The sequence below is a fragment of the Cyphomyrmex costatus genome, unplaced genomic scaffold, assembly GCF_001594065.2.
Source record: "Cyphomyrmex costatus isolate MS0001 unplaced genomic scaffold, Ccosl1.0 scaffold13, whole genome shotgun sequence".
NCBI classification, from domain to species: Eukaryota; Metazoa; Arthropoda; class Insecta; order Hymenoptera; family Formicidae; genus Cyphomyrmex; species Cyphomyrmex costatus.
In genome coordinates this window covers 457088-485062 of record NW_017275282.1, presented here as the reverse complement: position 1 = coordinate 485062, position 27975 = coordinate 457088, and the positions used below count along the sequence as shown (strand labels likewise).

Below are 27975 nucleotides of genomic sequence, written 5' to 3'. Positions count from 1 at the left end.
GAGAAAGAGAGAGAGAGAGAGAGATTTATTAAAATTAACATACAAGATACACTGGGCAACAAAATTAACGCAACACATGTTTCACTCTGCAAAAATAGGCAAACTTTAAGGTAGAATAACTTCGTCAAAAATTATTGTATCGAGATGCTTTAAAAAAGCATTTTACAGTTTGAAATCTCTACTTTTCAAGTCGCTATTTGAAAAAATGGTCTCACTGAGATTTTATGCAGTTACACAAACATAAATGAATTAACTTGGAAAGAAAAAGGGCACTAGGAGTTAAGCGCAGATAACTTTACGCAAACGCTGATTTTTATCAAGCAAAACTTATTTATTACAAAAATTATTCTTACATGTTTCGGTTCATTTTTGAGCCTTCTTCAGAGACAATGGAAAATTACATAAATAAAATATAATTTAAAATTGACAACGAATTAAAAAATGTTTAAACACCGCGAGCTCCTCCACAACCAAGAAATAAAATCAGATGACAATTTCATCTTAAAGAACACAATAATATGACCAATAAAGGCAGAAAAGAAAAATTAATAAAAAGAATGCTGGAATTCAGAGAAATTATTTCCCAGAATTTCTTAGAACATACTAATAGTTTTGAAATTGAATTTATCATAATTACGATTATTTTACCGGAAGTGGGGAGGTTCACCATGTTCACAACACTACTGTATTGCAAACACTCTCAAAACCGGTCTCCAGAATAATTTAGGCCAGTCAGTCTCATACACAGTGAGTCACAACAAATTGTTAGACGGTATTAAATTAAAATTATCAAATTGCAGATAACAAATGTTAACGCTCAACCTCTGTGAACAAACGAGACTGACTTAATTGTTTTTTACAACTTATGTGATATCGTTCGAAGTACTCTATAATCGAGAAGATGTTACTCAAGGAAGAGAAAATTGTTACGTTAGAAAAAATTATAGTCCATAATTAACGCGAAATAGTAAGAAATTTTGCTTTCTATCGTGTTTTGATTCCAAATGAATGAACCGTACGAAATATATGTTCCGTAATACACGATTGTCATCTCGATCCCTTTATGGATAGTTTTAATCACGCGAGCTAACAATCGTATATTGTGAATATTCACAAAGTACAATATTTCGTTTAATCTAATTTGTCGCGTTATTATATACCTATGTATGAGTCAATTAAATGACTGCGCGATGACTACACGCGTTACAATGACACGCCACCCGCTTGTCCTTCCGCCTCAAACCACAAGGTCGCGTACCGACCATCTGTAACTGTTGAAATATTAACGGATATTATAAAATAAGTAAAACAATCTATTCTTTGCTTTAATTTTAATATTCTCTGAATACGCTTTGTTGTACGATGTCACTCAACATTATTAAGATTCAAGATGCTATGAGCATTAAAACTGTTGGATTGTTAGTCAATACGAATTATTTAAAATTATAAAATAAATGTAAGGTATGTTCTTCGGTGTATAATTACAATACAATATCATATTAAACGATTCGTTAAAGTTAAACTGCTAATAGAAATTATCTCATTAATTCTGCGATAAAATACTAATTCGATTCTGTTTCAAATAATTTAAAGTTAAATTATTATTATACTAATATACAATTATGTCCTATTTAAAAAATAAAATAACATAGAATAATTGAAGGACTAAGAGCCAGTTATGTAATAAAGAACGTTTAATTCTTTAAATTTAATTCTTTAAAGAATTAAACGTTCTTTATTACTTTTTATTTTTTAAAAATTAAGTTATTTAAAATAGATGTTTTTAGTAAAAAAAAAAGATTAAAAGATTAATCTTTATTACTTTAAATAAATTTATAAAACTTATTTTATGTTTTATATTTTAAATACGTCGTATCAGTCAGCAGTCGGTAGTATTTAAAATAATGTTATTTAAAATATATATTTTAAATATATATATATGTATTTAAAATGTATTTAAATTATATAAAAAACAAAATTAATTAAGCAGTTATTTAATATTTCTTATTTAAAAAAACTTTTTCTAATTTATTTCTTATTTAATATTTTAAGTACGTTTTTGGAATGTAAAATACAACGTTTAGTATGATCTTTAATAGTGTTATTACAAAAATATGTTTTAGAAAGAAATATTAAATAGAGCGTTTCACCACAGCTATTTACTTACTGCACCGAGCCGCGGTAATGGAATGACTGCTCGGAGTGCTCGGTCTAACGGTGAGCGGGGACTGTGTCTTCTACATCAAAACAATCCCCAAGGCCGCTTTCACTAACCGTCTAATATAACCGTCAAAGTATTCATTAACGCGCTTTATAAAATAATTAAAATTGGTCATATTTTTACTATTCTCCGATAACTACAATTTATTATACGATTTTTGCTTTATTTCTTACATTTGTTAGACACATGCATTCGTATACATTTAAAATATATTTCAAATATAATTTACTTCTTGATTTTAGATAAAGAATGCGGAATAAGACACAATAATTGGCATAATTAAACAATTCAAAGGTAACAAAAAGGCACAATGCGTCAATCTTTTGTTATAAATATAGCGTACATTATTATGCGAATTTAGTGTAATAAAAAGTTATATTATAAACTAGTAATCACTTATTGTAACATAATTTAAAATATCTAAAGATGAAATATTCAAGAGCCGTGTTTGTGCGTAACAAATGTAAGAAATAAAGCAAAAATCGTATAATAAATTGTTGTTATCGGAGAACAGTCAAAAAAGAACAAAAAAAATGTGACGAATTTTAATTATTTTATAATACACGCGAGCGCGTTAATGAATACTTTGACGCGTTAATATTAGACGGTTAGTGAAAGCAGCCTTAAGAATTGTTTATTTATGTTATTTATTATAAAATAAATGTTTTTAGTGAAAAAGATAAAATTAATTTTTATTATAAATAAATTTTTAAAACTTATTTTATGTTTTTTATTTTAAATATACGTCGTACCAGTCAGCAGCTCGATAGTCTTTAAAATAATTTTATTTAAAGTATATACATGTATTTAATATGTATTTAAATTATATATAAAAGCAAAATGTGTGAAGCAGTTATTTAACATTGCTTATTTTAAAACAACTTTTTTTAAACTTATTTCTTATTTTAATATTTTAAGTAAGTTTTTGAAATGTAAAATACAATGTTTAGTATTATCTTTAATAATGTTTGTCACAAAAATACGTTTCAGGAAGAAATTTAATTAGAGCGGTACAGCTACCTACTTAACCGAGCCGCAGTAATGGAATAACTGCTCTGTTTATCGTTGAGCCGGGAGACTGTGAGTGCGAGACTGTGCGACCCGCGCGGCGTCCGCCTCCGGCCTTCTACTTCAAAACAATTCCCAAGGTTGCTTTCACTAACGCGTCTAATATTAACGCGTTGAAATATTCATTAACGCGCTCGCGTATTACAAAATAATTAAAATTCGTCACATTTTTACTATTCTCCGATAATTACAATTTATTATACGATTTTTGCTTTATTTCTTACATTTGTTACACACGGCTCTTGAATACTTCATCTTTAGATATTTCAAATTGTGTTATAATAAATGATTATTAGTTTATAATATAACTTTTTATTACACTAAATTCGCATATATAATATATACGCAATATTTTTAACAAAAGATTGACGTGCATTGTGCCGTTTGTTACTTTTGAATTGTTTAATTATGCCAATTATATTGTGTCTCATTCTTTATCCAAATTCAAAAAGTAACTTATATATTTGAATTATACATATATATCTTTATAAATGTATACGAATATATGTAGTATATATGCTGTTTATACACATTATTCTATTTAGTTCAAATTATTACGAAAATTTAAAAAAGTTTTAATTTATTTTTATTTAAAAATGTATAACATATTAATTTTTATTTAATTGTAAATCATCAGAGAGAGAGAGAGAGAGAGAGAGAGAGAGAGAAATTTATAAAAATTAAAATATAATATTAGGGTATCAAAAACATTTAACGTGAATAATTATGCAAAAAAGCATACTGCTAATAATAATCACTTTTTGAATTGTTTAATGCGTCTTTTGTCAGCACATTAGTTAAAACGGAATATTTAAAATTATAAAATGAATAAGATATATATGTTTCTCGTTGTAATACCACGATATAATTACGGTATCACATTAAACGACTGATGCTACTAAAACTAAATTGCTGATAGTTTTGAAAAAATCAATGTAAGAAATATTATTTCATTAATTTCGTGACAAAATACTAATTGGATTTTATTTTGTTTCAAGTAATATAACGTCAAATTATTTTTATACTAATATACAGGCTTCGGTCCTGTTTAAAAAACAAAATTACTAAGAATATATATGTTTACTAAAAAAGATAAAAGGATTATTTAAGCTTTATTGTAAGTTTTCAGATCTTATTTCATATTTATTATTTTAAGTAAGTTTTTGTAATCTAAAGTACGGGCGAGTTTTTTAATTTGTCGTTTGATCAATCGTATTATGTGCAAATGCAGCTTTTAAGGTACAAAATGCGTATAATGCAATTGATGAATCGATGAATTAAAAAACTGTATACAACGTTTCATATTATCTAACATATTTATTATACATTTTAAATACATTTAAATACATTTTAAAAAGGAATATGAAGAAGAGTGGCACGAGGAGCTAATTGTCTGTACGATCCTCGGCGGTTGAATGACTGCGATAAAACAGGGTCACTGCGGATAAATATGACACGCCGCCCGTCGCGTTTAGACAAACCCCAGGCCGCTTTTCACCCGTCTAACTGTCGAAATATTAACGAAATAAGTAAAACAATATCAAATTGACATTTTTACGCGCACACTCAGCTCATGAATATCGCATTTGATTGGCGAAACGTGTGAAGTCGCGCGTTTGTCGCGCGCTATAAACGCATTGAAACGCGTGCATGGAAATCAGGGGTTAGTTGAATTATTCGCTAACGTTAATTTCAAGCTAAATTTATGAGAAAATATTGATAATTACAATCAAAGATCACAATTCAACGAAATTGTATCTACTACTTTTAACGCGATTTTCAATACTTTCTCATTGGATTATTTTGAAATAAACGTTTGTACACTATTTAGCATAAAAAAATACAAGAAAACATGTATAAGAAAGGTACTCTTAGGTACATATTCGGTAATTTTATTCGTCCTCCTTTGGAAATATCAAGCGGAATGAAGAATAAACAGTTCATTTAATGTAGTTTAAATTTCGCGCCTCAATTACGCTAAAAATCGTAAAATGGCGACTTCCGGCTTCACATTTTATTAAAGTCACTAGATTTATAAATCAAGTGACTTTACATTTTATTACTCGAGAATGCCATCTATTTTCGCTCAAAATGAACGCCCGACAAAAGCGCGGGTAACCGTCTTCCAAACTTTCCAAGAGCCACAAGTTGTTGCTTCGTCAACACCAATCAGGTTACCGCAGTAGGTGACGCTCAGTAACAGCGCCACAGCATTCATACATTAATCAACATAAACGGAGACCAGCTAACCAGGTATTGTATTCGGAGGCGGGAGCGCGAGAGCCATTAATTAAAGAAGAAGAAGAAGAACGGGGACCAGAGATATCTTACACGTAAAAGCACAAGCACAATGTTCGAGGCACGTTTGGTGCAAAGCGCGATCCTGAAGAAGGTGTTAGACGCGGTGAAGGATCTCCTAACCGAGGCGACTTTCGAATGCTCTGACTCAGGGATTCAGGTCCAGGCGATGGACAACGCACACGTTTCCTTGGTCTCGTTGAACCTCAGGAGCGATGGCTTCGATAAGTATCGTTGCGATCGAAATTTATCAATGGGGATGAGCATTAGCTGGTGAGTACGGACATACTAATTTAAAGTTTATACACTGAATGACTGTCTATTGAACAAAGAAATGGTATGTTCCTTTTGGCTGCTCTTTCTGTTGTCTACCTTTTGCTATGAAGTAAAATGAATGCTTGTGTATTTTATGAGCTTTGAGGTAGAAATGAAGAGAAATGGAGAAATGCAGACAAAAGGTGTAGAATAAAAAATTTGTCATGATAATTAATATACCTTGTATGACTATAATCAATCACGAAACCTAATTCCAGTATGTCAAAGATTTTGCGGTGCGCTGGCGCAGAAGATACAGTGACCCTCAGAGCATGGGACAATCCCGAGTCTATTATTTTTATGTTTGAATCGCCCAATAAGGAAAAACTAGCTGAATATGAGATGAAACTGATTAATATGGATCAGGAACATCTGGGTATACCTGTAAGATTCACTTATATTGAAGTAATAGGATAGATATTAATGGGTTTTGTAGAATAAGTCATTATCCAATCTTTAAATCTTAGTTAAGTTTAATATTGCATTCATCAATTTTTGTCATACAACAAGCTTTTCGAGCTTGTTGATTATACAGGACAAAGAGGATCTTGAATCTCTCTGTCCTGTCAATCAATTAACATTTGAAAACTTTTTAAACATGTTCATAATAAATGTAATCATGATAAATATATCAGCATATAAAATATCAGCTTCAAAATGTAAATTGGCTAATCATAATTAAATATGAAAAGAACAATTAACTATGATTGGTTAATTTTTATGGTTGATGACTTAAAGCTTGGATAATGGCTTATATATTATAGAACGTTTGTATAGTTATCATTCATCAAGTAATTGCTTTACAGGAGACTTCATACTCATGTGTTGTAAAAATGCCAACTGCAGAATTTACCCGTATATGTAGGGACTTGAGTCAATTTGGAGAATCTATAACTTTTGCATGTTCTAAGGAAGGTATAAAATTCAGCGCATCTGGTGATTATGGCTCAGGTAAATATATGTATATATATCTCCAAATAAATATAATCAGGAGACAGAAAAATTAATAAAATGAACCAGTATTGAAACTTGGGAATCTACATTCTCATACCTAACACTTATAATTAGCATGCTATCCTATGACTGTTTCACTACTTCCATAATTATTGTGATCTCTTATTAATATCTAATTGACTACATTTACACACACACACACACACCAATACATAAGATATAATTTGTTTTCTCTACTTAACGTTGAAATTAAAAAGAAACTCAACATTTTTTCTTTAATAGATATTTTTATGTCCAACAATAAATTGAAACTAACTGCAGAGTTTAAGACCGGTATTCAAAGTCAGTTCTTATATTCAAGACCGTCTTAAGTTCAGTCGTGAAGAGTTACGAACCAATCAGAGGGCCGCTTTAGCATCTTAAGACATTACTTAAGACAATCTTGAAATAAGAACTGACTATGTATACCGGCCTAAGTTCTTAATCCTTAATTAAAAGTATATTGAAAATATAGTCTTTTTAATCTTGTTAGGTAGGTCATGTTTTATATATTTTTTCTTATTTATGCTTTCATTTCCATACAAGATGTATTTATCATGGGGAGATATTTGATTACTAAATGAAATTGTAATAATAGACAAAATTTTGTAGATGCATTTATACATATGGATTTAATCAAAGTAGGAGTTAAAAATACTATGATGTTTATAAATAATGTTATACAGAGAATTTGTGATAAAATAAGACAATCGCAGAAATACTAATATGCACAGATACGTTCTGTATATACAGTTGTGTAAGCGACTTACAAACTGCTTTTATTTCTTTGCAGCCAACATCAAATTAGCGCAGACTGCAGACGCAGATAATGAAGAGGAAGCAGTAATAGTTAACATGCAGGAACCAGTAAAGTTAACGTTTTCTTGCCGCTATCTGAATTGTTTTGTTAAAGCCGGTCCTCTTTGCAACCAAGTTCAATTGTCCATGTCTGACGATGTGCCTTTAGTATGTGAATATAAGATTGGCGATATTGGATACATAAGGTATTATCTAGCACCCAAGATCGATGATGAGGAAGAAAACTAAAATATAACGAGAGAGATAGAAATAGAATCCGTATACATTGAACTGTAATTAACGGCACTATATTACTTTACTAATTGTTTTGGAAAATTTTTTCTATTAACATTCGACATTATCATATGTATTTCAATAGAAAATAAATTAATTGGCTTGTGATATAATTACAAAGAGATGATACTATACATGCATTTTACTGATCAGAAAATTAAATCCGTTTTCCGCTATTTGATATTGAGGTACAAGTAAGGCGAAGTTAAAAATACTTTTAAGGTAATATATTATTTTAATTTTACATTTAAAAGTTATTTGGCTCGTCACAGTGCTAGCGCAATGCAGAATTGACACTAAAATTTATAGTAGAGTGACACAATGATTAGTATAGCAAAATGGTGTCATTCTCTTAATCAATATTCACATTATTAATGTTCCAGAGACTGTGACAGTATTTTGATAATATCGCATTGTTCTTTTTTTATATGTAAGAAGAACTCAATATATTTTCAAAAAATTTGATAAATTTTGAATGTTATATTATTCTTATATCCTAGCCTAGACCGAAATTTCAAATTTTGCTTAATGCAAATACCTTATTTCTTATATGTTTGTGTGTATATACTACTTTAATATAAAAATACATAATTAACTTACGAGCTGAAGGAATAAGAGGGCTATCATGGATGGAATAGCCTAGAAATAGTATACAGTTAAATCTTATACAATTTGGATTTATCCTATAATTACTCTAAATAATCAAGTTAATAAGTAATCATTAAATATATTGATTTATACTATAGAATTATATTTTACACGCAAGCACTCCTCGACAGATATCTATAAATAGTAAAATCATTCATTATTTGTCCTCTCTTTACTCTTGAACAAAAATCTTTTCAACCTTTTTTTTTTCATATATGTGCACTACATTAGAAGGAGAAGGAAAGGTTTAAAATATTCAAACGAGACATTTTGGCAATATTAATCAGCCTCTTTGGTATTAAGACCCTGATATTGCTTTCTTGTTTCAACTCAATCGAAAGTTGTTTAACGAGAGAGGAGTTCTATTATTTTCTATATTAAAAAGAAGATTATTATATATAAAGAATGCGACACAACTATCCTTTAGAAAAAATAGTTTGTATAGATTTCTCTCCAATATGTATTGTGAATTTTAAAAATGCGCTCAGTTATGCTTATTCTTTCGGTGGAGATTCACACAGATCTTAACTCGTTTGTCGTCATGTCGTGCTCCAATTTGGCATCCATTTTATACGTATAGATACGCGTTCAGTCTACGTAATCATAATAATATACATAAGATACTGTATGGTTTCTCCACGACTGAGACGCCATGCAAACAACGCACACACACACACACACACACACACACACATACATATGTATATATATATACATATACACAAGTTGTTTCATTTTAATTACCACACTAAAATGTTTCCTTAAGATGTGGGATTACAAAAAGATTTTAGACATAAGTTATGTGACTTCGTGGGGGGGATGATACACAAGATGGTACCATGAGTATGATCTTGGATGACGTTGTCTGAAACTTTTTAATCCCGTCTCCTTTTCGAGATATTCTCATGTGGTAATTAAAATAAAACGTCCTGTGTATGTATACATATATATATCGTCGGAAAGAAATGTGAAGGGTCTTTAAGCGTTCGTGCTACCATTACTCCCGTATAAGCTAGGATGTACGTATTTATCATGCAGTGTCCTTAAATGCCTCAGCAAGTTGCTCTTTACGTTGAAGCCTTTTTTACAGTAAGAGCAAAGGAAAGGTTTTTCGCCCGTATGCGTTCTTTGATGGATAACCATCGAGGCGTGACTCGGGAATTCTTTTTGACATATATTGCATAACTTTTGGTGATTGTGAACCCTTTTCGGCTTAGGGGGCGCCGAATTGTTCATCAAGGCCAACTGCTCCTCCGTGTGCTCCGTCTGTATATGACGCACCCACTCTTGCGGCGTGGAATACATGTTGCCACATAAATCACATTTCAGAGGGGGAAAGTCCTTGCTGTCGTCGTTTATATCGTCCTGAAACCGTCGCGTTTTCTTATTCGTTTCACAATTTATCATGTGCGTATATGTCGTAAAGAATCGTTTGTGTGACACAGTACCTTTCGTTTCTTTCTCCGATTTTCAGTCATGTCAGCGTGCGTAAATTCTATATGTCTCACCCAATCCGACGGTCTGTTAAACGTTTGACTGCACATGTCGCATGTCAGTGGGGTGTACTCTTCCTCTTCCATATCTCCATCCTCGTCCGCGCTATGTACGATCTCCTGTGACAAGAATAGAGTAACCGTTATTACTTCATTATATATTAGAAAAGACAATGAGTATCTATGGCCGGTATTCATACTCGATTCTTATTTTAAAATTGTCTTAAGTATATGTCTTGAGAACTAACACAGCCCTCTAAGTGGCTTATGACATCTTAAGTCTGTACTTAAGACACCCTCAATTTTAAGAATAAACTATGAATACCAGCCTATGATAACTTTAATTTTACGCACTGGTTTGATATCAATTTCGTGATCTATCGTAAGTGATTCCGACGGATCAATTGTTTCTTCCCAATCGATCGGCTCGTCCTTTACTAACAACTCCAAATTTAATTCGGTCTAAAAGGGAGAAAAAACATTAGGCTTTTTCGTCAATGAACGAGTACTTCTTTTTATCGCATTAGGAATTACTAAATCTAAAAAAATTAGCTCACGTTTTCACCACCTTCACTCTTGGACTTATTCGACTCGACGTCACTGTTAACGGTTTTTTTCTTTTTGCCATTTGTCTCGAGGTTTTCCTTGTTCTTGCTCTGCTCGTTATTCTTCTCCTCCGAGACTTTCTTGTTCTCAGATTCGTTGGTCTTGTCTTCAACTTTCTCAGTGCTCTTCCTCTCAACCGACTTCGCGGACTGTATATTATTTTGGCAAGCCGTGGCTGCCTGCTGCACGTTCTCGATTACCTTCTCCGCGGTCGGTTGTATCAGTTTGATCTTTTGTATTTGTCCGGCAAGCTGCGACGTTTCCCGCTTGTCGCGTTCAATTTTCTGATTATTCGACTGTATGTTCTCCTTTTTGCTGCTGCCGGTATTTGATCTCCACAGTCCACGCACACGTAGTATGTCGCCGGCCTTCAGGACTCCTTCCAGCTGATCGTTGGTCACAGTAGCTTCGCCACTGTACATGTACTGTATCAGGATTTTTAACGTGCGATATCCGATCTCCGTAGGCAACACCTAAAGCATGAAATAACGTTATTCATCATTTCCCGTTGTTCCGAGTCTATTTGATAACAGGTGAGAAGACAACGCTAATTGATAAATTTATGAGTATAAAAGAGTTCGATTACCGACCACGATTATCGGAGCATTGGTGTTGGCGCCGAAATGGCACGTTTGGAAAATGTGACTGAGATAAGACGAGCAGGCCGCTAGGACGAATCGATGGGCCGCCACGTGTCGCCCGCAGGACGTGGCCAGTAAAACGTCCGCGAAGGATTCTGAGTGGAGCAGAGTCGCGACGGAGCTGTGTAGATGCGCTCCGTAGCTGTGCCATTTGAGCTGATAATTTTCCGAGGCGGCGATAGCCATCTTTTCTGTATCGAACAAAAGCGATTGTATTATTATTACGTGTGAAATTCGAAGGATATCCGCGTCGCACTTTGCGCACAAAATGCACAGTTTATTTAATTCTACGTGATTGCGCGACGCGCAAGAAACAACCTGCCTCCGTAGAATTTTCTAATGCGTTAATTTCAGTACAACGAGCTCGTTGCGTAGCGTAATCTCGTCGATAAAGCGATAATAAGCCGATTAAATTGTACAGTTCGGCGGGATATCACAGCACCGAATTGCTCTTCGTCTTGCGCATTTTTATCCGTATCGATCTAGCGTCGCGATTAGCGATTGCGGATAGTCATCTGCAAAGGCGGCCGGGAGAAGAGCTACACGTCGCCCCCTCGCCATGACCGTCTTGCGATCCTGCGAATGATTCTTCATTCTTTTCACTTGATTATATTCTTTATTATTGAAATCGTATCAATCGTCCGCGTTGCTCCGAAAAAAAGAAAAAAAAGTCCCCAAAGCGATAACTATATTCTTTTAAATCGATCGAGTATTATTTACGACGTACGATATATACTTTCCGAGCTCGACCGAATCGTTACCAGACGACCTGCACGCGCGAGGTGTCAAAGTGTTTCCTTGGTCACGCTTAATCCAATCCGATCGTCATTGTCGCCGCCCGTATACAGATCGATGCAGGCCGATAAGTGACGAGAGAATCACTCCCGCCGTTTGCGATTCTCCCGTTAATCGAATTGGCAACATACATGGTTGTTCTTTACCGCGGATTTTTACTATCGCGCGTGTTTACTCAATGCCCCTTCCTTGCATCGCCGATTGCTTTTAGCTGCGGAATATTCAATCACACACCGCGCGAGAGCACTGGCAGGTGACACCGCGTCGATCACGACCGTTGACGAGCTCTATAACGTTCGTAAATCATCTACGGGGAAGAGAATGCGTCGCGTCGAGTCTCTCTCTCTCTCTCTCTCTCTCTCTCTCTCTCTCTCTCTCTCTCACTCTGTCTCTCTCCGGCCAGACGTCATCTTCGCCGTTGCCGCGATTTATACCTGAGAACATCGGCGCACCGGTAATGATCCACTTGTAACAATCCAACTCGAATCGTGCGAATTTCTAACGCCTTCGACGACAAATCCGAATTACGGGGACAACGAGGAAGAGGATCGCACGGGCAACGTCGAGGCTGCGTGCACGAGAGCGCGGTGTAGCTCGACGCGCGCGTCGTCGGTGTTTTGAAAGGCGCTTGGCGCGGACAGGACGGGGGTACGGGGCAGATACGAGCATCGAACGAACCGCCGCGTTAGGGGCCTAAAAATCGATATTTCGGTCTTTGCTCCATCCTCTACTCCGCGCGGCGTGCGGCGCGGTGCGGCACGGCGCGGCGCGGCGCGGCTCGCCTCGCCGGCTTTCGCCGGCTAGAGGAGGTAGGAGGGTATGCCCCTCTGTGTTCATCATCGATTTTCGCCGGCTACCAATCGCACGCATCCATTTATCGTATCGATCGCCCGAGCTGATTTCGTCCGCGTTTGCGTCCGTCCGTCCATCCGCCCGTTCGCTCCGCACAACAACGATTCATACTGCACCCTCCCGCGACGATCTCCCTTCCGTCCCTCCCTCATCGTGCTCTGCTCTGCCCGCGCCCTTCCTATACCGTCCTCACACCATCGACGACCCCTATCCCCTTGTCGAGACGACCCTCGCCGCCATCGCCATCGCCACCGTCGCCGTCGTCGTCGTCGTCGTCGTTTCGGCGGTAGAGAGACCTCTTCGATCGTATAGGATACGACTCTCGAGAGGGAGACTCGTCATCACATCCACCGACCTCTTAATTCGTATATGCCTGTTGATTATCCTCTGCGTATAGTTTTCGCACGCGAGATCGTTTTTATCCTTTTCGTATAAAGACGCATATATATACCTCGCCGAGTGTACGTCATTCCGATTTGTTGCAGGCTATCGATTACCTGCCGCGTTCGATGATCTACCCCGTCGCCGGATCCTCCTACTCCCTCCCGTCGCTTGCGGGGATTCGCGATATAAACGTCATAACCGTCTCTAGAGAATTTTGCAAACTCGAATAAAGCGCTCATTGTTCGAAATTGCGCCCCTTGAGCTGTGATTAATTTTCAGCGATTTATGCAAACTCGTGGTTTTTTTTTTTTTTTTTTAAGTAGATATATATACTTATTCGTAGATCGATGTAAATTAATTGTAAATCGTAAAAGATAAAACTTCAATTTTAATGTACTTGTGTCTAATCGAAAGACACGCGTTGCTGTAAAACGTTGTCGAACGATGTGATGTAGTACGTGTAGAACGAGCTGTAGATCCCAGCATCCATTACGCGAGCTAATGCCATGTAAGAAGTGTTTCATCGATACACAATATTGATAGCACAGACGTGTAATATAATATACCTCTTGACGCATCTAATTATATTTTAAACGTGACGAAATCGCTACATATTTTTCGTGTCATCGCCACATTCCAGGATCCAAAAAGATCCAAATTTCGGATTCGGCAATGCATGGCCATCCGAAATCCATTTGTTTATTACAATTTCCAAGGAATTGAAATAAAAACAAGAAATATGTGAATTTGTCAGTGCCGGATCTCTAAAATTCTGACTTTTCGGATACAGGGATTGTCACGCGGATCTATAGATCGCCTTGCGGGCTTCGCGTCGGCCGCTCCGCGAAAATGTCACAATTAATCGAGAACGCGTTGCTCGCGTGCGCGAAGATGGCGGGATCGTTCGATTTTCAGGATTTCCTCGGTCACTCACACACTCACACACACACACACACGCACGCAATGCACACGGTATTGTGTGTATGTTTTGCGTGCGCGCGCGTGTGCGGCGACGTGCCGCATTGCGTCGACGACCCATTTTGCAACGGGGGCGATAAGTCGCGCGCGCTCACGCCGCCCTCCCTCTTACCGCTAAATAATCAATCCTCTCTCGCGCGCGCGGTGATCGACGGGCACCCTCTCTTTTTGTTTCATTTTTTTTTTTTTCGTTTACCTGCCATTGCCGCCAGCGGAGAAGCGGCGATCACGCGCTGCGTCCGGTCCGAAGGTCCCCCCCTCAGAGCGCGTCGCTTCTCTCTGCGCCGAGAGGAAATTTTTTATTCCCGCTTGTGGACGAGATCCTCGAGACGCGTCGCGCAACGGAAGAGAGGACTTATTACTCCTTTCTCGCGGCGCACAGAAATTCCGATGATCGATGATCGACCCGCGCGTAAAGGGCGACGTTTTTGAATCGCGATCGCTCGGGTGACTCGGCTAGCCCTCGGGTCACGTGGCGCCGAGTCACGTGGCGCTTTCGCGTGAGACCGTGAGATCGCGCGGGGTCGCTGCGCGCGTTTCGGGAGGCCGTGGTGAACGAGCGAGCCGAGTGTGTGGACTCTGTGGGCTATACGGGGTGCACGTTGTAGTCGGTGCGGTGTACTTGACCGTGTAAATAATGCGCGCTGTCGTCGACGGCTGGAGGCTAATAGGGATCGTAACAGCGACGAGGACGCTAACGATTTGAGAGTGGCTGTCCTCCGGAATGCTATAGGGAACCGTGGCGGGCATTCGTGAACAGCCGACAGTGCTCGCGATACGTACGAGGCCTCCGTGAGTGGGCTCGTTGACCCAATTCCTTCGACTGCCTTTCGGACTCGAGCCGCAACCCTTTCACCGACCCTTTGTTTTGTCGGCGGCCACCGAGGACGGCAACAACGACAACAACAAAGGACGACGACGATGTCGACGTTACGCGGATAGCTGAAGATACGCGACGATCTTGCAGGTGGAATTCGTCTCGCGCCTTTCTCCGTCAGGTTATCATCGACTTGAAAAAATAACTGACCTCGGGAAAGGTTAAATTGTGTTGAGCGGATCGCTCGAGCTCCACGTACGGACGATCACAGACTTTACGGCGAGTTGATGATTGATATATGGATGCCGTTGCGACTGCCGTCGCCGTCGGCACCTGCGGCTTCCACCTTTTCGCTAGACAACGCGGGCGAGATGAGATATACCTGTCCGAATTCTCAAGTGGGAACACTGCCCAAGGGACACAATCGCATGTTTGTGATTAATTGCCAGCAGCCTGTTGCCGGGATCCGTGCGTTCATATATGGCAGTATGTGAGACGAGTTTCGTCCAAAATGCCTCACGTCACGCGAAAATGGGAACTATTTCCAGGCAGGAATCGCTTCTGTTGCGACGGTAGAGTAATGATGGCACCACAGACTGGAGTGTTCTACGTCACCGTGTGCCTAATCGTCGTAACAAGCGGATTGTTTTTTGCTTTTGAGTAAGCTCATTCATATTGTTACGTTTACCATCAAGATTACTCTTCTCTATATGTACAGTTGGATTTTTTCTCAGATCAGAATGATTCGTTATAATATCTCATTTATTCAAGATCGTCCAATTCTATATAACCTTGAGATTCTATCTAGCTAATAAAACAAGTGTACAGCATCTCAATCTTAAGTGCAAGAGTAGTTGCGTTCAACAGAGAATGCTGTTTTGCAACTGTTGTAAAATTTTTGAATACAGTTGGTTCTTGTTTTTGATTCCTTATGGATCTGAATGTATAAACCAATTATACTGAAGAATTTTACAACAGTTGCAAAGCTGCTTTCTCTGCTGAACGCAGTCATTAAACTATGAATACTGTCCTTAGTCTATTAATACATTGTATACCTCGTTAGAACAAATGGATTGTTGCTTGTTTCATTTATAGCGTGACATTTGACATCAAGGGTAAAGAGTTTAAAGCTGTTGCAGCAACTTTTATATTCTATACAAAAGTATATTGGATACTTTGTAAGACTAGAATGATAGGGTAAGGTCCTGTACAATTTCAAACATGATACAATTCTAAACAAAATAATATTTGAATTCAAGTTCCAAGTTCAAGTTTAGTAATCTTGTTCTCATTGTACGAAGGATGCTAATAGGAATCACAAAAATAGGAAAATAAATAAGAATTGGTTTTAATTCTTACTTTGTTCAGAATTGTATCATGTTGAAAATTGTATCACCTTACCCTATTCAAAATCCACTGGATCTTATATTCAAGATCATCTGTTATTATAATCTATCTTAAATAATGTCTTAAGATATTAATATATGGCCTTCTGATTAGTTCACGATATCTTAAGACTGTATTTAAGATAGTCTTGAATATAAAAACTAATAGTGAATATTGATCTTAGTTTCTAGATAATTTTAAGATTCTATCCAGCAAAGGAATATTTGGATTCTCATCTGAGTGCTCCTCATATGTCATGTCATCCTCGTTTAATATTCAGTGAACAACAAGGATGACATAACATCCAGAAAGCATCCAGGTGGGAATTCGAATATGCCCTTGGTAAAGCAATTGTATTGTATCGTAAGATCATACTTGAGATTATTTTATAAACAAGATTGGATTACAAATACCGTCCTTAACTTATTAGCACACTGTGTGCCTTATCAAATGAATTGTTCTCTGATCTTCTAAATAAATATTATCTATTGTACATTGTATGTGATCTCAAGGGGATAAATCTTGGTACAATTAAGAATATAAGCTACTTATGGATTTTAATCAAAGATACATTGGATGCAATTAAGATGATATTTATAGTTTGATCTTATATTTAAGATTGTACATCTAATGTTAAAATTCCATCCAAATAAAACAATTGTATGTCAATGTACAAGATGTATATTGAAAGTTGGACTGTAAATATTGTTCTTAATCAATGAGTAAGAAAATTAATATGCTTTTATATATGTACAACCGATTAGAATTTTTAGACAATCGTTTTCTTTTTTCCAGTTGTCCATATCTGGCACTACATGTTTCACCAGCAATACCAGTAATAGGAGCTTTATTATTTATATTTGTAATGTCTGCTTTATTCCGCACAAGCTTCAGCGATCCTGGAGTAATTCCAAGAGCAACACCCGATGAAGCAGCTTACATTGAAAAACAAATCGGTATAGATATAACTAGAGTACTTATAGTAATTACATTGTTTCATTTACTTATTTTAAAAATTTAACGTTTTTGTTCAAACATAAAATAAACAAATGTCTATTATATAAAATTTGAAATGCTGAATCAAAATATTTTTCGTGAATTGTAGAAGTACCAAACAATGGCAATTCTAAAACATACAGACCTCCCCCTAGGACGAAAGAAGTCTTGATTAAAGGACAACCAGTAAAACTGAAATATTGCTTTACATGCAAGATATTTAGGCCACCCAGAGCCTCTCATTGTAGTTTATGTGACAATTGTGTAGGTATGTATCTGTAGTTTTATCAAAGTTAGATTATATGCTTGTTTTCTTTCTCTTTTGTATTATCAGATATCGTCAGAGTTAATTTCAAATAAGATATTAATTTAATCACAGATATTAAGCAAGAGTTTGAAAAATATAACTATTCTTACAGAGAGATTTGATCATCACTGTCCATGGGTTGGTAATTGCGTGGGCAGAAGAAATTATAGATACTTTTACGCTTTTATAGTATCCCTCGCATTTCTTTGTGTTTTTATATTTGTATGCGCAGTCACGCATATTATTATGCGTAAGTATATTTAATTTCTAGATATAATTAATAAATGTGTAAGTATGATTATGACAAAATTAACATTTCGTGTATGTTTATCATTTATTGTGATTTTAGTTACAAAAGATAATAAGCCGTTTTTAGAAGCTGTAAAATTATCCCCAAGCAGTGTAATTGTAGGAGTCGTATGTTTTTTCTCTGTTTGGAGTATCTTAGGCCTCGCTGGTTTTCACACGTATTTAACTAGCAGCAATCAAACGACTAACGAAGATGTAAGTACGTTTGATTACATAAAATCATGTATATTAATCATGTCAGCGGTTTTCGTTAATTGTCGGTGCCATTTTTTTTAGATTAAAGGGTCGTTTACGAATAGAAGAGGACAGGACAATTTTAATCCTTACAGTCAAGGAAACATTTGTGGAAATTTTTTTTACGTGTTATGTGGACCGGCACCGCCTAGTTTAATCGGTAACATCTTCCTCTCATACAAGGTGTTATAATATTCATCTATGCAAACGTGCAAGTCATAGAATTGGAGGATATAGCTATGACATCATCCATTAATTATGTATTGAATTCATTTTCGGATCATATTGTTTCAGATCGAAGAGGGATAGTTACACCTGAATACCGCGCAGAACATGAACGAGTTGGTGATGATAATATAATTACTAATAATAAAACATATGGTACTGCCAAAATTGTGCAGCCTCAGGTAATTATAATGAATTTACTAATCTACTTTGATAATACAGTTAGAGACGTACAATAATATATACATTTTTTATTATCTTTATTATTCATGTTGACAGTCAAACGGTACGACGGTTCAAACGAGCCCCAGTACGGATCTTACGGGCTCGATGAATAACTTGATCAGCGGTCAACATTCTCCAAGAATAGAGTCAATAAACGGTGAGTTAACCCTCTTGAGACATCCTACACGGTGTCCCGAGGACTTACCAAAATATCCGCGCCAATATATAAACGATACTTACGTGCCGCCATACCCGGTGCAACATTGCTCTCAGGATTCCGTGAAACATATTAAATATACCGAAGTAGACCGGTTAAATCCAGACTTTCAAAAATATCCATGTAGATGCGAGGATGGTTTGCACAAATATCCTCATAGGTGTAGAGAGGAATATCATAGGTGCTCGGATAATAATCTTATATACGACCAGTGCATAGGGGAACAAAAATATGGCATTGATCTTCAGAAGTATCCTCAGCGATATTCCGAGGATCCCTTACGTTACAAAATAAGCGAGAAAAACGGTTATACCGATCTGCAAAAGTTTCCCCAGTGCTATTCCGAAGATCCTTTACGGCTTTCGCAATCCCCGCATATGCTTAAATATAACAATTTGAGATGTACCGAACACAGTTTAAAATATCCGATAACGAGGAACATTCTGCCAGCGCGTATATTAGGTACGGGTGGCATACCGATTATCGGACAAACAGCAATTGGTCTCGTGGTCAACAGATTTGGTTCCGGACCACTAACTAATAATTTATCGTATGCGGAGAATTCGTTATGCCCTAGTGATAGTACGGAGGAAGATCTTTTGAATCGTCGTTTCATCATGAGTTCATTGAGTGACAATGAGGACATTTAACGTTTATTATCAACCCGATCAACTGATGACGCATTTTTGAATTATAAAATTCATTTATAGTAGATAAAGAGAATAATATAAAATAATTATTATTACTACATTCTTATATTAAAGAAATCTTGGACTTGGTAGAAAACTTTGGCAATTAGAATTGTAATTCGTCCTAATCATGAAAAAAAGATTTTACATTGAGAAAAAGTGTACTGATTTGAGTGTATGTATGTATGTACATATGCATATAATATATATGTGTGACTGTTCTTGATTCTTTCAATTGAGAATTCAAAAAAAACTATGATATATACACACAAATGCCCAAAAGTTGAATTTAATTGTTGAAAGAAAGAGATCTATTTATTTTTTGAAAATATTATTTTGCATTACGCATATATAAATGTTTATTTAAAAAATATATGTATATTACAATTATGATGGTGTATAAGTGAGTTAAGAATATATACGATACTAATTTTATATACTTAATGACTTAATATTTTTTTAAATTCACATGTATATATTACTTATTAACAAATACTATACACACTAAATTTTTAAACATGTTATTGCTTCTACATATATATGTATATGTTCAATATTCATTGTTCAAACAATATTTCATATTTTTTCATGAATTTCGTTAATTGCATAAGTTTTTTTTGTTATTATCATACAAAGACGATAAAAATGCATAATACAAACACATTTTTTATACAGTTCTTCATTTCTGAATTTATAGACGTAAATGTATCTACACGCACACATACACACACACACACACACACACACACACAAAATTTAAATGACGTATATTTTTTTACTGTTAGTGATTAATATAATTTGGACATAATTCAATAAATTTGTATTTCTTTGTTGTTTAAAATTACGTCCTGTTATCGAGGGCTCAGAGCGTACTACTTGGTAAGTTCATTTCATACATTTTGATAGTCATTGAATGTGTTTTAATATATGAATGATCTGATTATATCTTTACTAGCATTAATAAATTACATGACATATTTCTTTTATATTTTTACGAGACTAATTTTGGAGCAATATATTAATTACAAGGTTTATGGCTTGTGACTAATTGATTTATATAATATAATTTGGTTTATATATATATATATATATATATATATATATATATAGAGAGAGAGAGAGAGAGAGAGAGAGAGAAGATAAAATCTTATATAATCTCTCTGTAAATTAGTAGTATACACTTAAATGCATCGAATTTTTTGTTTTTATTAAAAAAAGTTTTGATTCAATATAATAACATTTAATTTTTTAATGTGCTCTCTTTACAAATTTACAAAATTCGGTAAGATATTTTGTAATACCAAAGAATGTGACGAATGTGGTTTGATCTTTTTTTTTGTCTTCACGCATAAATGAAAGCAGTGTACAAAAAACGAATTTTGCAAAAACATTTTTGCAGTGCTATGTTTAATATAAGATGTTTAACTTTACGGAATGTAGGAATGTATAATGAAGATTAGTGCATTATTAAGTGGGTAATTGATTATAATAAAGCTTGCATCCCTGATACATTGTGTGTAAGAGAACACAAGGCCAACGCTGCACCTTTCTGATAAATAATTGTACGATATAATTTTTTTCTTTGCTATCGATATTCAGGAGGTTTTATAACAGCTTGTTTCCCTTCACGGTTTAATAGCAATTATTTATATTTTAATGCTGTATGTGCACTTATTTTCTTTGTGTATAAATTGTCTTTGTCAACACCGTCAAAATGAGACGACTTATCTCTCCGCATTACAAATTTTTGTTTTTAGGTAGTACTACAAACAGTATAAGTCAACTTGTTACCAACGAAATACCACTAGCGTCTCTCAATATAGCACCAATTGATATCGATGAAATCGCTCCGTTGCCTTCTCGTCAGAGTATTGTGGTCTCTTCCGCTCTGGATACATCTTCCATACCAACAGTAACTGTAACAACTCCTTTATCTGCATCTAGACTTAGACTATTGCAGGATACGACTATGATAGAGTCTGCCTTAGACTTAGATTCGTTGGAAGATGCGAGCATCGGTAGGGGAAGCCAATCAGGGCTTATAAAAATGGGTGTAATATAATAGTTACAAGTCGTAGAGATTATTATCTAATTGATTTTTGTCTGATGGATAGTGCAATTTTAATATCGTGTTTTGAAATAAGAAATGCAATTTATTTGCATCCTCATCAAAAAGCGTTCATACACGATATGGTAATTAAATACAAATATAATCGTTAATTATCATTAATGATAAGGAATAGGATACTTTTACGCTGTTATGCTTTCTTTTTTTGCAGAAAAAATGATTTCGTGAAATTTTAAAAATTAGAAAATAAGTCACAAACAAAATATAGGCCGGATTTCACATGCTATGATTAAAGTACAAATATGATTACTTTGATAATTAAATTTGTATAATTAATTGCATAATTAAGTTGCAATATAATGTATTTAAATCATAATTTCGTATGACTACTATTTATTATATCATATTCATGTTGAACTATAATAATTATATGCTAGAAAGAGTGTCGATGATATATCCGACTTTTACAAATACATATTTCTGCGTTAAATGTGGAATTGTCATTAAATGTAGAAGCTGTCTATATAGAAATTTTTAGAAAAAATCTTTGGAGAGTATTATTAATATATTAATTAACTTATTATTTACATTAAATTATTCACAATTCCATAAAGTATTCACGATTCTATACAAAATATTAAAAAAAAGTTGCTTGAAAGAAGAAATTATTGTGATGTAAAGAAAGTCACATAAGCTACTTAATTTCGTTTATGTAAATTTATATGTATAAGTTGTGTCACATTAAGAAAATTTATTTTTTCAATGTTTGGCATTTTTAATTATTAGAAATATATACATTTTGCATTATTTCATATGTATATATATAATATTATAAAAATTAATGATTTTACTACAAATAGATGTAAAAAAGTTGATACAATTAGGTGTGCATAAATCATATTTCTGGCACCTATTGGTGCTTTTGTTCAATAAAGAAAAAGAATCAAAGTTATATAGACATAGAATGAAGTAAAAATGTCTGAACATTATAAAGGTAAAAAAAGGGAAACATTACTTTCAGTATGGATAAGGAGCATTTATTGTAGGAAAAATATAAAAACTATATTTTTTTTGTTAAGTTTCCCCAGCGTTCTTAGAGATATTGTCTTTTTGAAAGAATTTGTCATGTACAGTGTAAAAAGTTGTAAATAAAATTTTCATACACGTTAGTATAGAGAATTTTACAAAATCTACAAACGAGATTTATTAAAGCAATGCAGTTGATAGCAGTTAATAGCAAGCATTTAAATATTAGAATTATCACTGCCTAATTTATTAACAAATTTTGTAACAAAATATTGCATGTTATTATCTATAATTTGGCATTATCATGCAAAATGAGAAGTTGTCATACTAAAGATATACAAGGATTGCCATTACGAAGACTAAAAATTCTAAGACTACTATTATTCTTTTGTATATAAAAATATGATAAATATGTCAAATAAGGGAAACAGCCACGATAACCATATATTATCAAGGTCGCGACCCTGAGTAAAGAATTCAAAATTTGTAAATCTATTTTTGTCATGAATATTTGCGTGGAAAGTCCTTGGTAAGAGAGGAGATGATGTGAGAGTCGCTTCGCGTAGAAACTCGTGCGCCCCCTTGGGGCGAAGAAAGGTGGGGTAAGAGTTGCATTGCGTGGAAAATAAATGCAATACTCCTTAACAGAAAAGATGTGAAGCAGTTTACTATTTAATATTTTTTTTTACTGTTGTAGCAGAAATGAACTTATTTTTTTAAACGTTTTTTGTTAATAACTTTTTAACAAATAATGAGCGACAGCTAAAACCTGTTGGAGGTTACTCAGGATCATGACCTTGACAACATTTGTCAAGCTCGAGGTCATCGGAGCTGTCTCCCCTATTCGGCATATTTACCAAAAATATATGTGTATGATATGATATGTACATATTATGTAGATGTATAATAAAATGCATATATAATGTAAAGCAAGTTAAAAACGTATTGTAATATTTTATTTTCCTATAAACATATTTTAAAAAATAAACAATACATATGAAAGATTATTGAGCCATACGTTTTTATTTCATATTTAAAACTTTGTCATATTTTTATAAATTTATGTAAAACTATTTAAGTAATTAGAAGAATCTTATAAGAAAAATATATATTAGGTTAACAAAATTTTAACGTTTAATTTATAACGTCTCTGGATATTGACTAGTCAAGATATACTTTTAATATTATCATACTTTACCTATTTCCATTGAACATAAATTATAATACGCCCCTCATCATTTTAAAATTTGATTCATATTTAATTGCATTTTAAAGTATTTGCACAAATATATATATTTTAACAATGATTAATTTATAGTTCAATATAATATATTGTATTTTGATAGATATTGCATTGTATAATTTAACAACTATTAATTTTATATTCTCGAACCAATATCCAACATTGATAGTGATCCAATCGGTGTCGAAATGTTTACATTGTTTTACAATTTTTGTATTTAATACACTTGGAATTAAACGATATTGTTTTGGATCGTAGCCCTTTTAAATTTATTTTGATATTTATATAATTTTAAAATACATGTACTTCAAAATGGACCCTGTATACAGTGTATATAACACACACATATAACATATAAATAAACCACTATATTTCATATATACTAGAAATAAAAATTTATTTTATATTATTAAATCATGAGCTGGTAAACGAAGACAGCTACCAACAATATAAAAAATGCAGCACCTAAGCCAGTAAGGTACGTGGCCATTTGATAATTTCCAATTGTATCAACATCATTGTCCAACGGATTAGTATTGACATTGCTGTAGATTTCTATAGGGTCTGTTTTAACATATTCGGTTGCAATTGAATAATATATATGACTTTGAGTTGTTACAATATTTTACATTTTTCTACTCACCAGCTTGTAATTCGACATCTTTTTCAACCTGACTTTCTTGTATTTCGAAATCTAAAAGTTCCTGCACTGACAATAATGCTTCTTGCGGCCCTTCGCCAGGAAACAGATAATCCGATAACGTAACTTTATTTTCTGGTAATGCTATAAACACTCGTCTCGGTGGTTCATGCACCATGATTTTTTCTGGTGAACAAGTGACTTTTTCTAAAAAAACAAGTTACAGAGTTACAAAATATAAGTATTAAATTCTACTATTTATATCGAATATTTCATTCATGATTTACCTTCGCTGAGAAAATCATTTTCTTCTACTATTAAACTATCCCAATGCATTTCCAATCTACTGGCCAGTGATCTCACTATATCTTCTTTCACGGCAGTATTAACCTCTGCAATACTGGCTTTCTGATGTATAAATGTTCTACTGACTAATTTTCCAATTAATCGTATCGATCCGCTGCATGCCATTCTTGTTATTACTTTCGTATCTTCTGACTATATTTAAATTTATTTTATTTAAATATTAATTTCTTAAAATTGCTTTTTATAAATATACACACACTAATAAAATTGTATTAATACTAACGCAGGGAATATATAGGCTAACTTGAAATGAATTATTACTATCATTTGTCTTATTTTTACATTCATTGTTGCTACTCTTCTTTTTTTTGCTAAACACTTCCAATGTGTCATCCGGAGATCTGACTTCTCCCTCGATAACAATAAGTGAAGAATCGATTAAATCTGCTATGTTTGTCAAAATATTCTGTAACATTTAATTCTTTTAATGTGGTATTGTAAAATTGATTATGTATTTGTTCATTAATACCTGTAATTGCTTCTTGAGAGGTTTAGGAATTGGCTCTCTAAAAATAAGATACAATTTGTCAAAGTCTACTAGAGTTTCAAGTTGATGCCACTTAGTTGCTTTTTCTTGGAATTTCCAATCGGCTGGTTTTAACATACTGTCTTTAATAATATCTATAGATTTGCAAATATATCTAAAGGTAAGATTAAAACAGGCAGAATTAATACAATTTTTCATATATAGTTAATATAAAATATCTGAATATCCTAGAAGGAATCGACATACTTTTCTGTAATACTGTTAAAACTTAATATCAGCTTCTCATCTTGATTATTTCTACAGAGATACTTATTATTCCATGATAAAGTTTTGTGAATTGCACCAAGAATTGATTTAAGATTTTCTACGTTACTAGTATCGTCGAAAATATCCTCAGGTCCAACAATAAATATACCAAGAACCCACATTCCACCAGGTAACATTCTTGTAACCTGTAAATAAAATAAAATTTAACGTCTAATCACTTTTATATAATGCAAGTTGATTAAAAAAAATATACAAATACATTAATCCTTATTCTTCAAATACTTGTTTATAGATTTGTTTTTTATTTCTGAACTTTTAGAGCTAGTATAAGAAGTGTACACTGAAGTGTTCTTTATTGAGTAGGGCAAAACTCAGTGCAAAGGTTCGCTGAACTGGTTGCACTAGGTCTAGAGTCAATATAAGTAGTGCAGAGAAAACAGAAATGTGAAATAGTTGATAAAATAAAAAAAAATGAGCATTTCTAAGACATTAAATAGTAAATATAAGAGTAGCTCTCTTAAACGAAAAAGAGACTTTTTGGTATATTAATTATATTTTAATACATAACACATTTGAAATATGTAAATTAAAACCATCAATAGTTACTGTTAAAAAAAGTAGCAATCGTAATATTAAATGTTAAATTTGTAAGGTTGATGAAAATCTTGTGTTAATGTATAACCATACTATGGAATATCTTTACACAAATCTTTATCTTTGCATTATAATGTTCTTTATTGCCTATTTGCACTGTGTCCTTGCTTAGTTCTAATTCAGTTCAGTTCTAATGCAGTTTTAGTGCTGCAATAAAAAACAAACTTTATACATTTAAATATATCTGTAATTACATGAAAAAATATTTATATTGTTACATATTACTAAATACAATATTATAAATATGTTTGTGAAAAAGTATCAAAATGTTATTGAAAATAATCGAGACACTACTGTGTCTCCAGATAACATTTTTATTCAATTTAAAATATTAATTGTAAACATTTCTGCTTTTATTGGTTTACTAAGTGAATAATTTATTTGTTTCTAATTAAATAATTCCTAAAAATAAGTAAATCTTATTTTATAATTAGCATAGAGCAGAGCTATTCTATCAGTTTTAATTTTAAACAATATAAAAATTTATGATAACAAACAATATCTGTTCATAGTGACATGCTTATGATTAGATTATACAATCATGATTAGTTCTTAAGTAAACAAGTACAACTTCTAAATAATCAACATATGTTATTCAAAAACATTAAGTATAGCAAGAAATGGATAAAAAGTTCCACTCTATACCCTATGTCAAGAAGATTATACATACACATTTAGCATGATCAGCGACCCAATTCATAGGTATATCTTTAACAGATTTTATCTTTACTGAAGCTTGTTCTGTCTTTAATACATTAATTGACGTTTTGTCAATAATACTTTTCGTAAAAGGAGGTGATGTCTTCGCTAAGTGCACAACATAAGCTTTTTGCCCAGCACTCTGCAATATCAAATAAAAGACAGTGAAAAAAAGACATACAACTTATTATAAAATTTAATACATCATCTGCAGAATCAAATTTTGTCTTCAGATAATTGAAGAGAAAAGAAAATATGTACAAATCATTGCTTAAGTTTTGTTAATATAAAGTCAATTAAAATACAGTAATATCATAAAATTGTGTAATTTTCACTTAGCTTATTATATGTTAAAAATGAGAGCATAATGTGTGATCAGTACAGAGTAGAGGAAAATCAAACCTGTCCTAAAATCAATCCTATCACATATGTATCTGGTTTTGCTAATGATGTCAAATACGTGCGAAGATGTTCCTCAACATAAATTGTCCGTCCCATTTTTCCGCGTGTTATACTTCTAAATTTTTTTTACATCTGGATAAACTTCGATAATCCGTATGCAGTGAAAAATTTTTGTATGCATATGTGTGTATGTGTGAGTGATATGTGTATATATATATATATATATATATATATAAAACTTTCACTTCCACGTTCAGCTCTAATAAAGCTCTGTGTTCATGGTGCTAGCAGGTGCCAGAAGGTTCGAGTACTTGCCGTTCTTGGATCATCCAGA

General features: G+C 33.8%; 4 protein-coding genes across 5 annotated transcripts; 2 read left to right on the top strand and 2 right to left on the bottom strand.

The window, feature by feature from the left end:
- The first annotated feature begins 5639 nt into the window (after positions 1 to 5639).
- Positions 5640 to 8374, top strand: PCNA (Proliferating cell nuclear antigen). The gene is made up of 4 exons (XM_018550795.1): positions 5640 to 5860; positions 6121 to 6286; positions 6709 to 6853; positions 7689 to 8374. The coding sequence occupies exons 1-4, from the start codon at positions 5640 to 5642 to the stop codon at positions 7940 to 7942; spliced, it is 786 nt and encodes a 261-aa protein (XP_018406297.1). The 3' UTR covers positions 7943 to 8374.
- A 389-nt stretch (positions 8375 to 8763) lies between these two features.
- LOC108782512 (zinc finger and BTB domain-containing protein 14) lies at positions 8764 to 14738 on the bottom strand. 2 transcript variants are annotated; one of them, XM_018550793.1, is made up of 6 exons: positions 14581 to 14738; positions 11325 to 11566; positions 10686 to 11207; positions 10483 to 10590; positions 10084 to 10248; positions 8764 to 10000 (listed from the first exon to the last, which is right to left on the bottom strand). In XM_018550793.1, the coding sequence occupies exons 1-6, from the start codon at positions 14585 to 14587 to the stop codon at positions 9614 to 9616; spliced, it is 1431 nt and encodes a 476-aa protein (XP_018406295.1). In that variant the 5' UTR covers positions 14588 to 14738; the 3' UTR covers positions 8764 to 9613. The 2 variants fall into 2 exon arrangements, with proteins under 2 accessions (XP_018406295.1, XP_018406294.1); XM_018550792.1 differs by lacking the exon at positions 14581 to 14738 and adding an exon at positions 12605 to 12770.
- Positions 14739 to 15701: 963 nt separating this feature from the next.
- On the top strand, positions 15702 to 21961 carry app (Palmitoyltransferase app). The gene is made up of 9 exons (XM_018550794.1): positions 15702 to 15861; positions 17383 to 17543; positions 17693 to 17851; positions 18003 to 18140; positions 18240 to 18394; positions 18476 to 18593; positions 18728 to 18840; positions 18938 to 19721; positions 21547 to 21961. Exons 1-9 carry the CDS (start codon positions 15713 to 15715, stop codon positions 21849 to 21851), a joined length of 2082 nt encoding a protein of 693 aa, XP_018406296.1. The 5' UTR covers positions 15702 to 15712; the 3' UTR covers positions 21852 to 21961.
- Positions 21962 to 24527: 2566 nt separating this feature from the next.
- On the bottom strand, positions 24528 to 27835 carry LOC108782522 (protein odr-4 homolog). The gene is made up of 8 exons (XM_018550806.1): positions 27642 to 27835; positions 27211 to 27381; positions 25866 to 26071; positions 25602 to 25773; positions 25356 to 25538; positions 25054 to 25264; positions 24770 to 24973; positions 24528 to 24690 (listed from the first exon to the last, which is right to left on the bottom strand). Exons 1-8 carry the CDS (start codon positions 27735 to 27737, stop codon positions 24536 to 24538), a joined length of 1398 nt encoding a protein of 465 aa, XP_018406308.1. The 5' UTR covers positions 27738 to 27835; the 3' UTR covers positions 24528 to 24535.
- Positions 27836 to 27975: the final 140 nt, after the last annotated feature.

Bases quoted from the DNA above. Each gene is read 5' to 3' on its own strand.
- app (XM_018550794.1), top strand. From the start codon at position 15,713: ATGCCTCACGTCACGCGAAAATGGGAACTATTTCCAGGCAGGAATCGC. The intron at 15,862-17,382 runs GTAAGCTCATTC...TCTTTTTTCCAG, and splicing joins GGATTGTTTTTTGCTTTTGA to TTGTCCATATCTGGCACTAC. The intron at 18,141-18,239 runs GTAAGTATATTT...TTGTGATTTTAG, and splicing joins AGTCACGCATATTATTATGC to TTACAAAAGATAATAAGCCG.
- LOC108782512 (XM_018550792.1), bottom strand. The intron at 11,208-11,324 runs GTCGGTAATCGA...TTCATGCTTTAG, and splicing joins CCAATGCTCCGATAATCGTG to GTGTTGCCTACGGAGATCGG. The intron at 10,001-10,083 runs GTACTGTGTCAC...CGACGGTTTCAG, and splicing joins ATCGGAGAAAGAAACGAAAG to GACGATATAAACGACGACAG.
- LOC108782522 (XM_018550806.1), bottom strand. From the start codon at position 27,737: ATGGGACGGACAATTTATGTTGAGGAACATCTTCGCACGTATTTGACA. The intron at 27,382-27,641 runs GTTTGATTTTCC...TTGATATTGCAG, and splicing joins TAGGATTGATTTTAGGACAG to AGTGCTGGGCAAAAAGCTTA. The intron at 24,691-24,769 runs GTGAGTAGAAAA...ATGTTAAAACAG, and splicing joins AGATGTCGAATTACAAGCTG to ACCCTATAGAAATCTACAGC.
- PCNA (XM_018550795.1), top strand. From the start codon at position 5,640: ATGTTCGAGGCACGTTTGGTGCAAAGCGCGATCCTGAAGAAGGTGTTA. The intron at 5,861-6,120 runs GTGAGTACGGAC...ACCTAATTCCAG, and splicing joins ATGGGGATGAGCATTAGCTG to TATGTCAAAGATTTTGCGGT. The intron at 6,287-6,708 runs GTAAGATTCACT...ATTGCTTTACAG, and splicing joins AGGAACATCTGGGTATACCT to GAGACTTCATACTCATGTGT.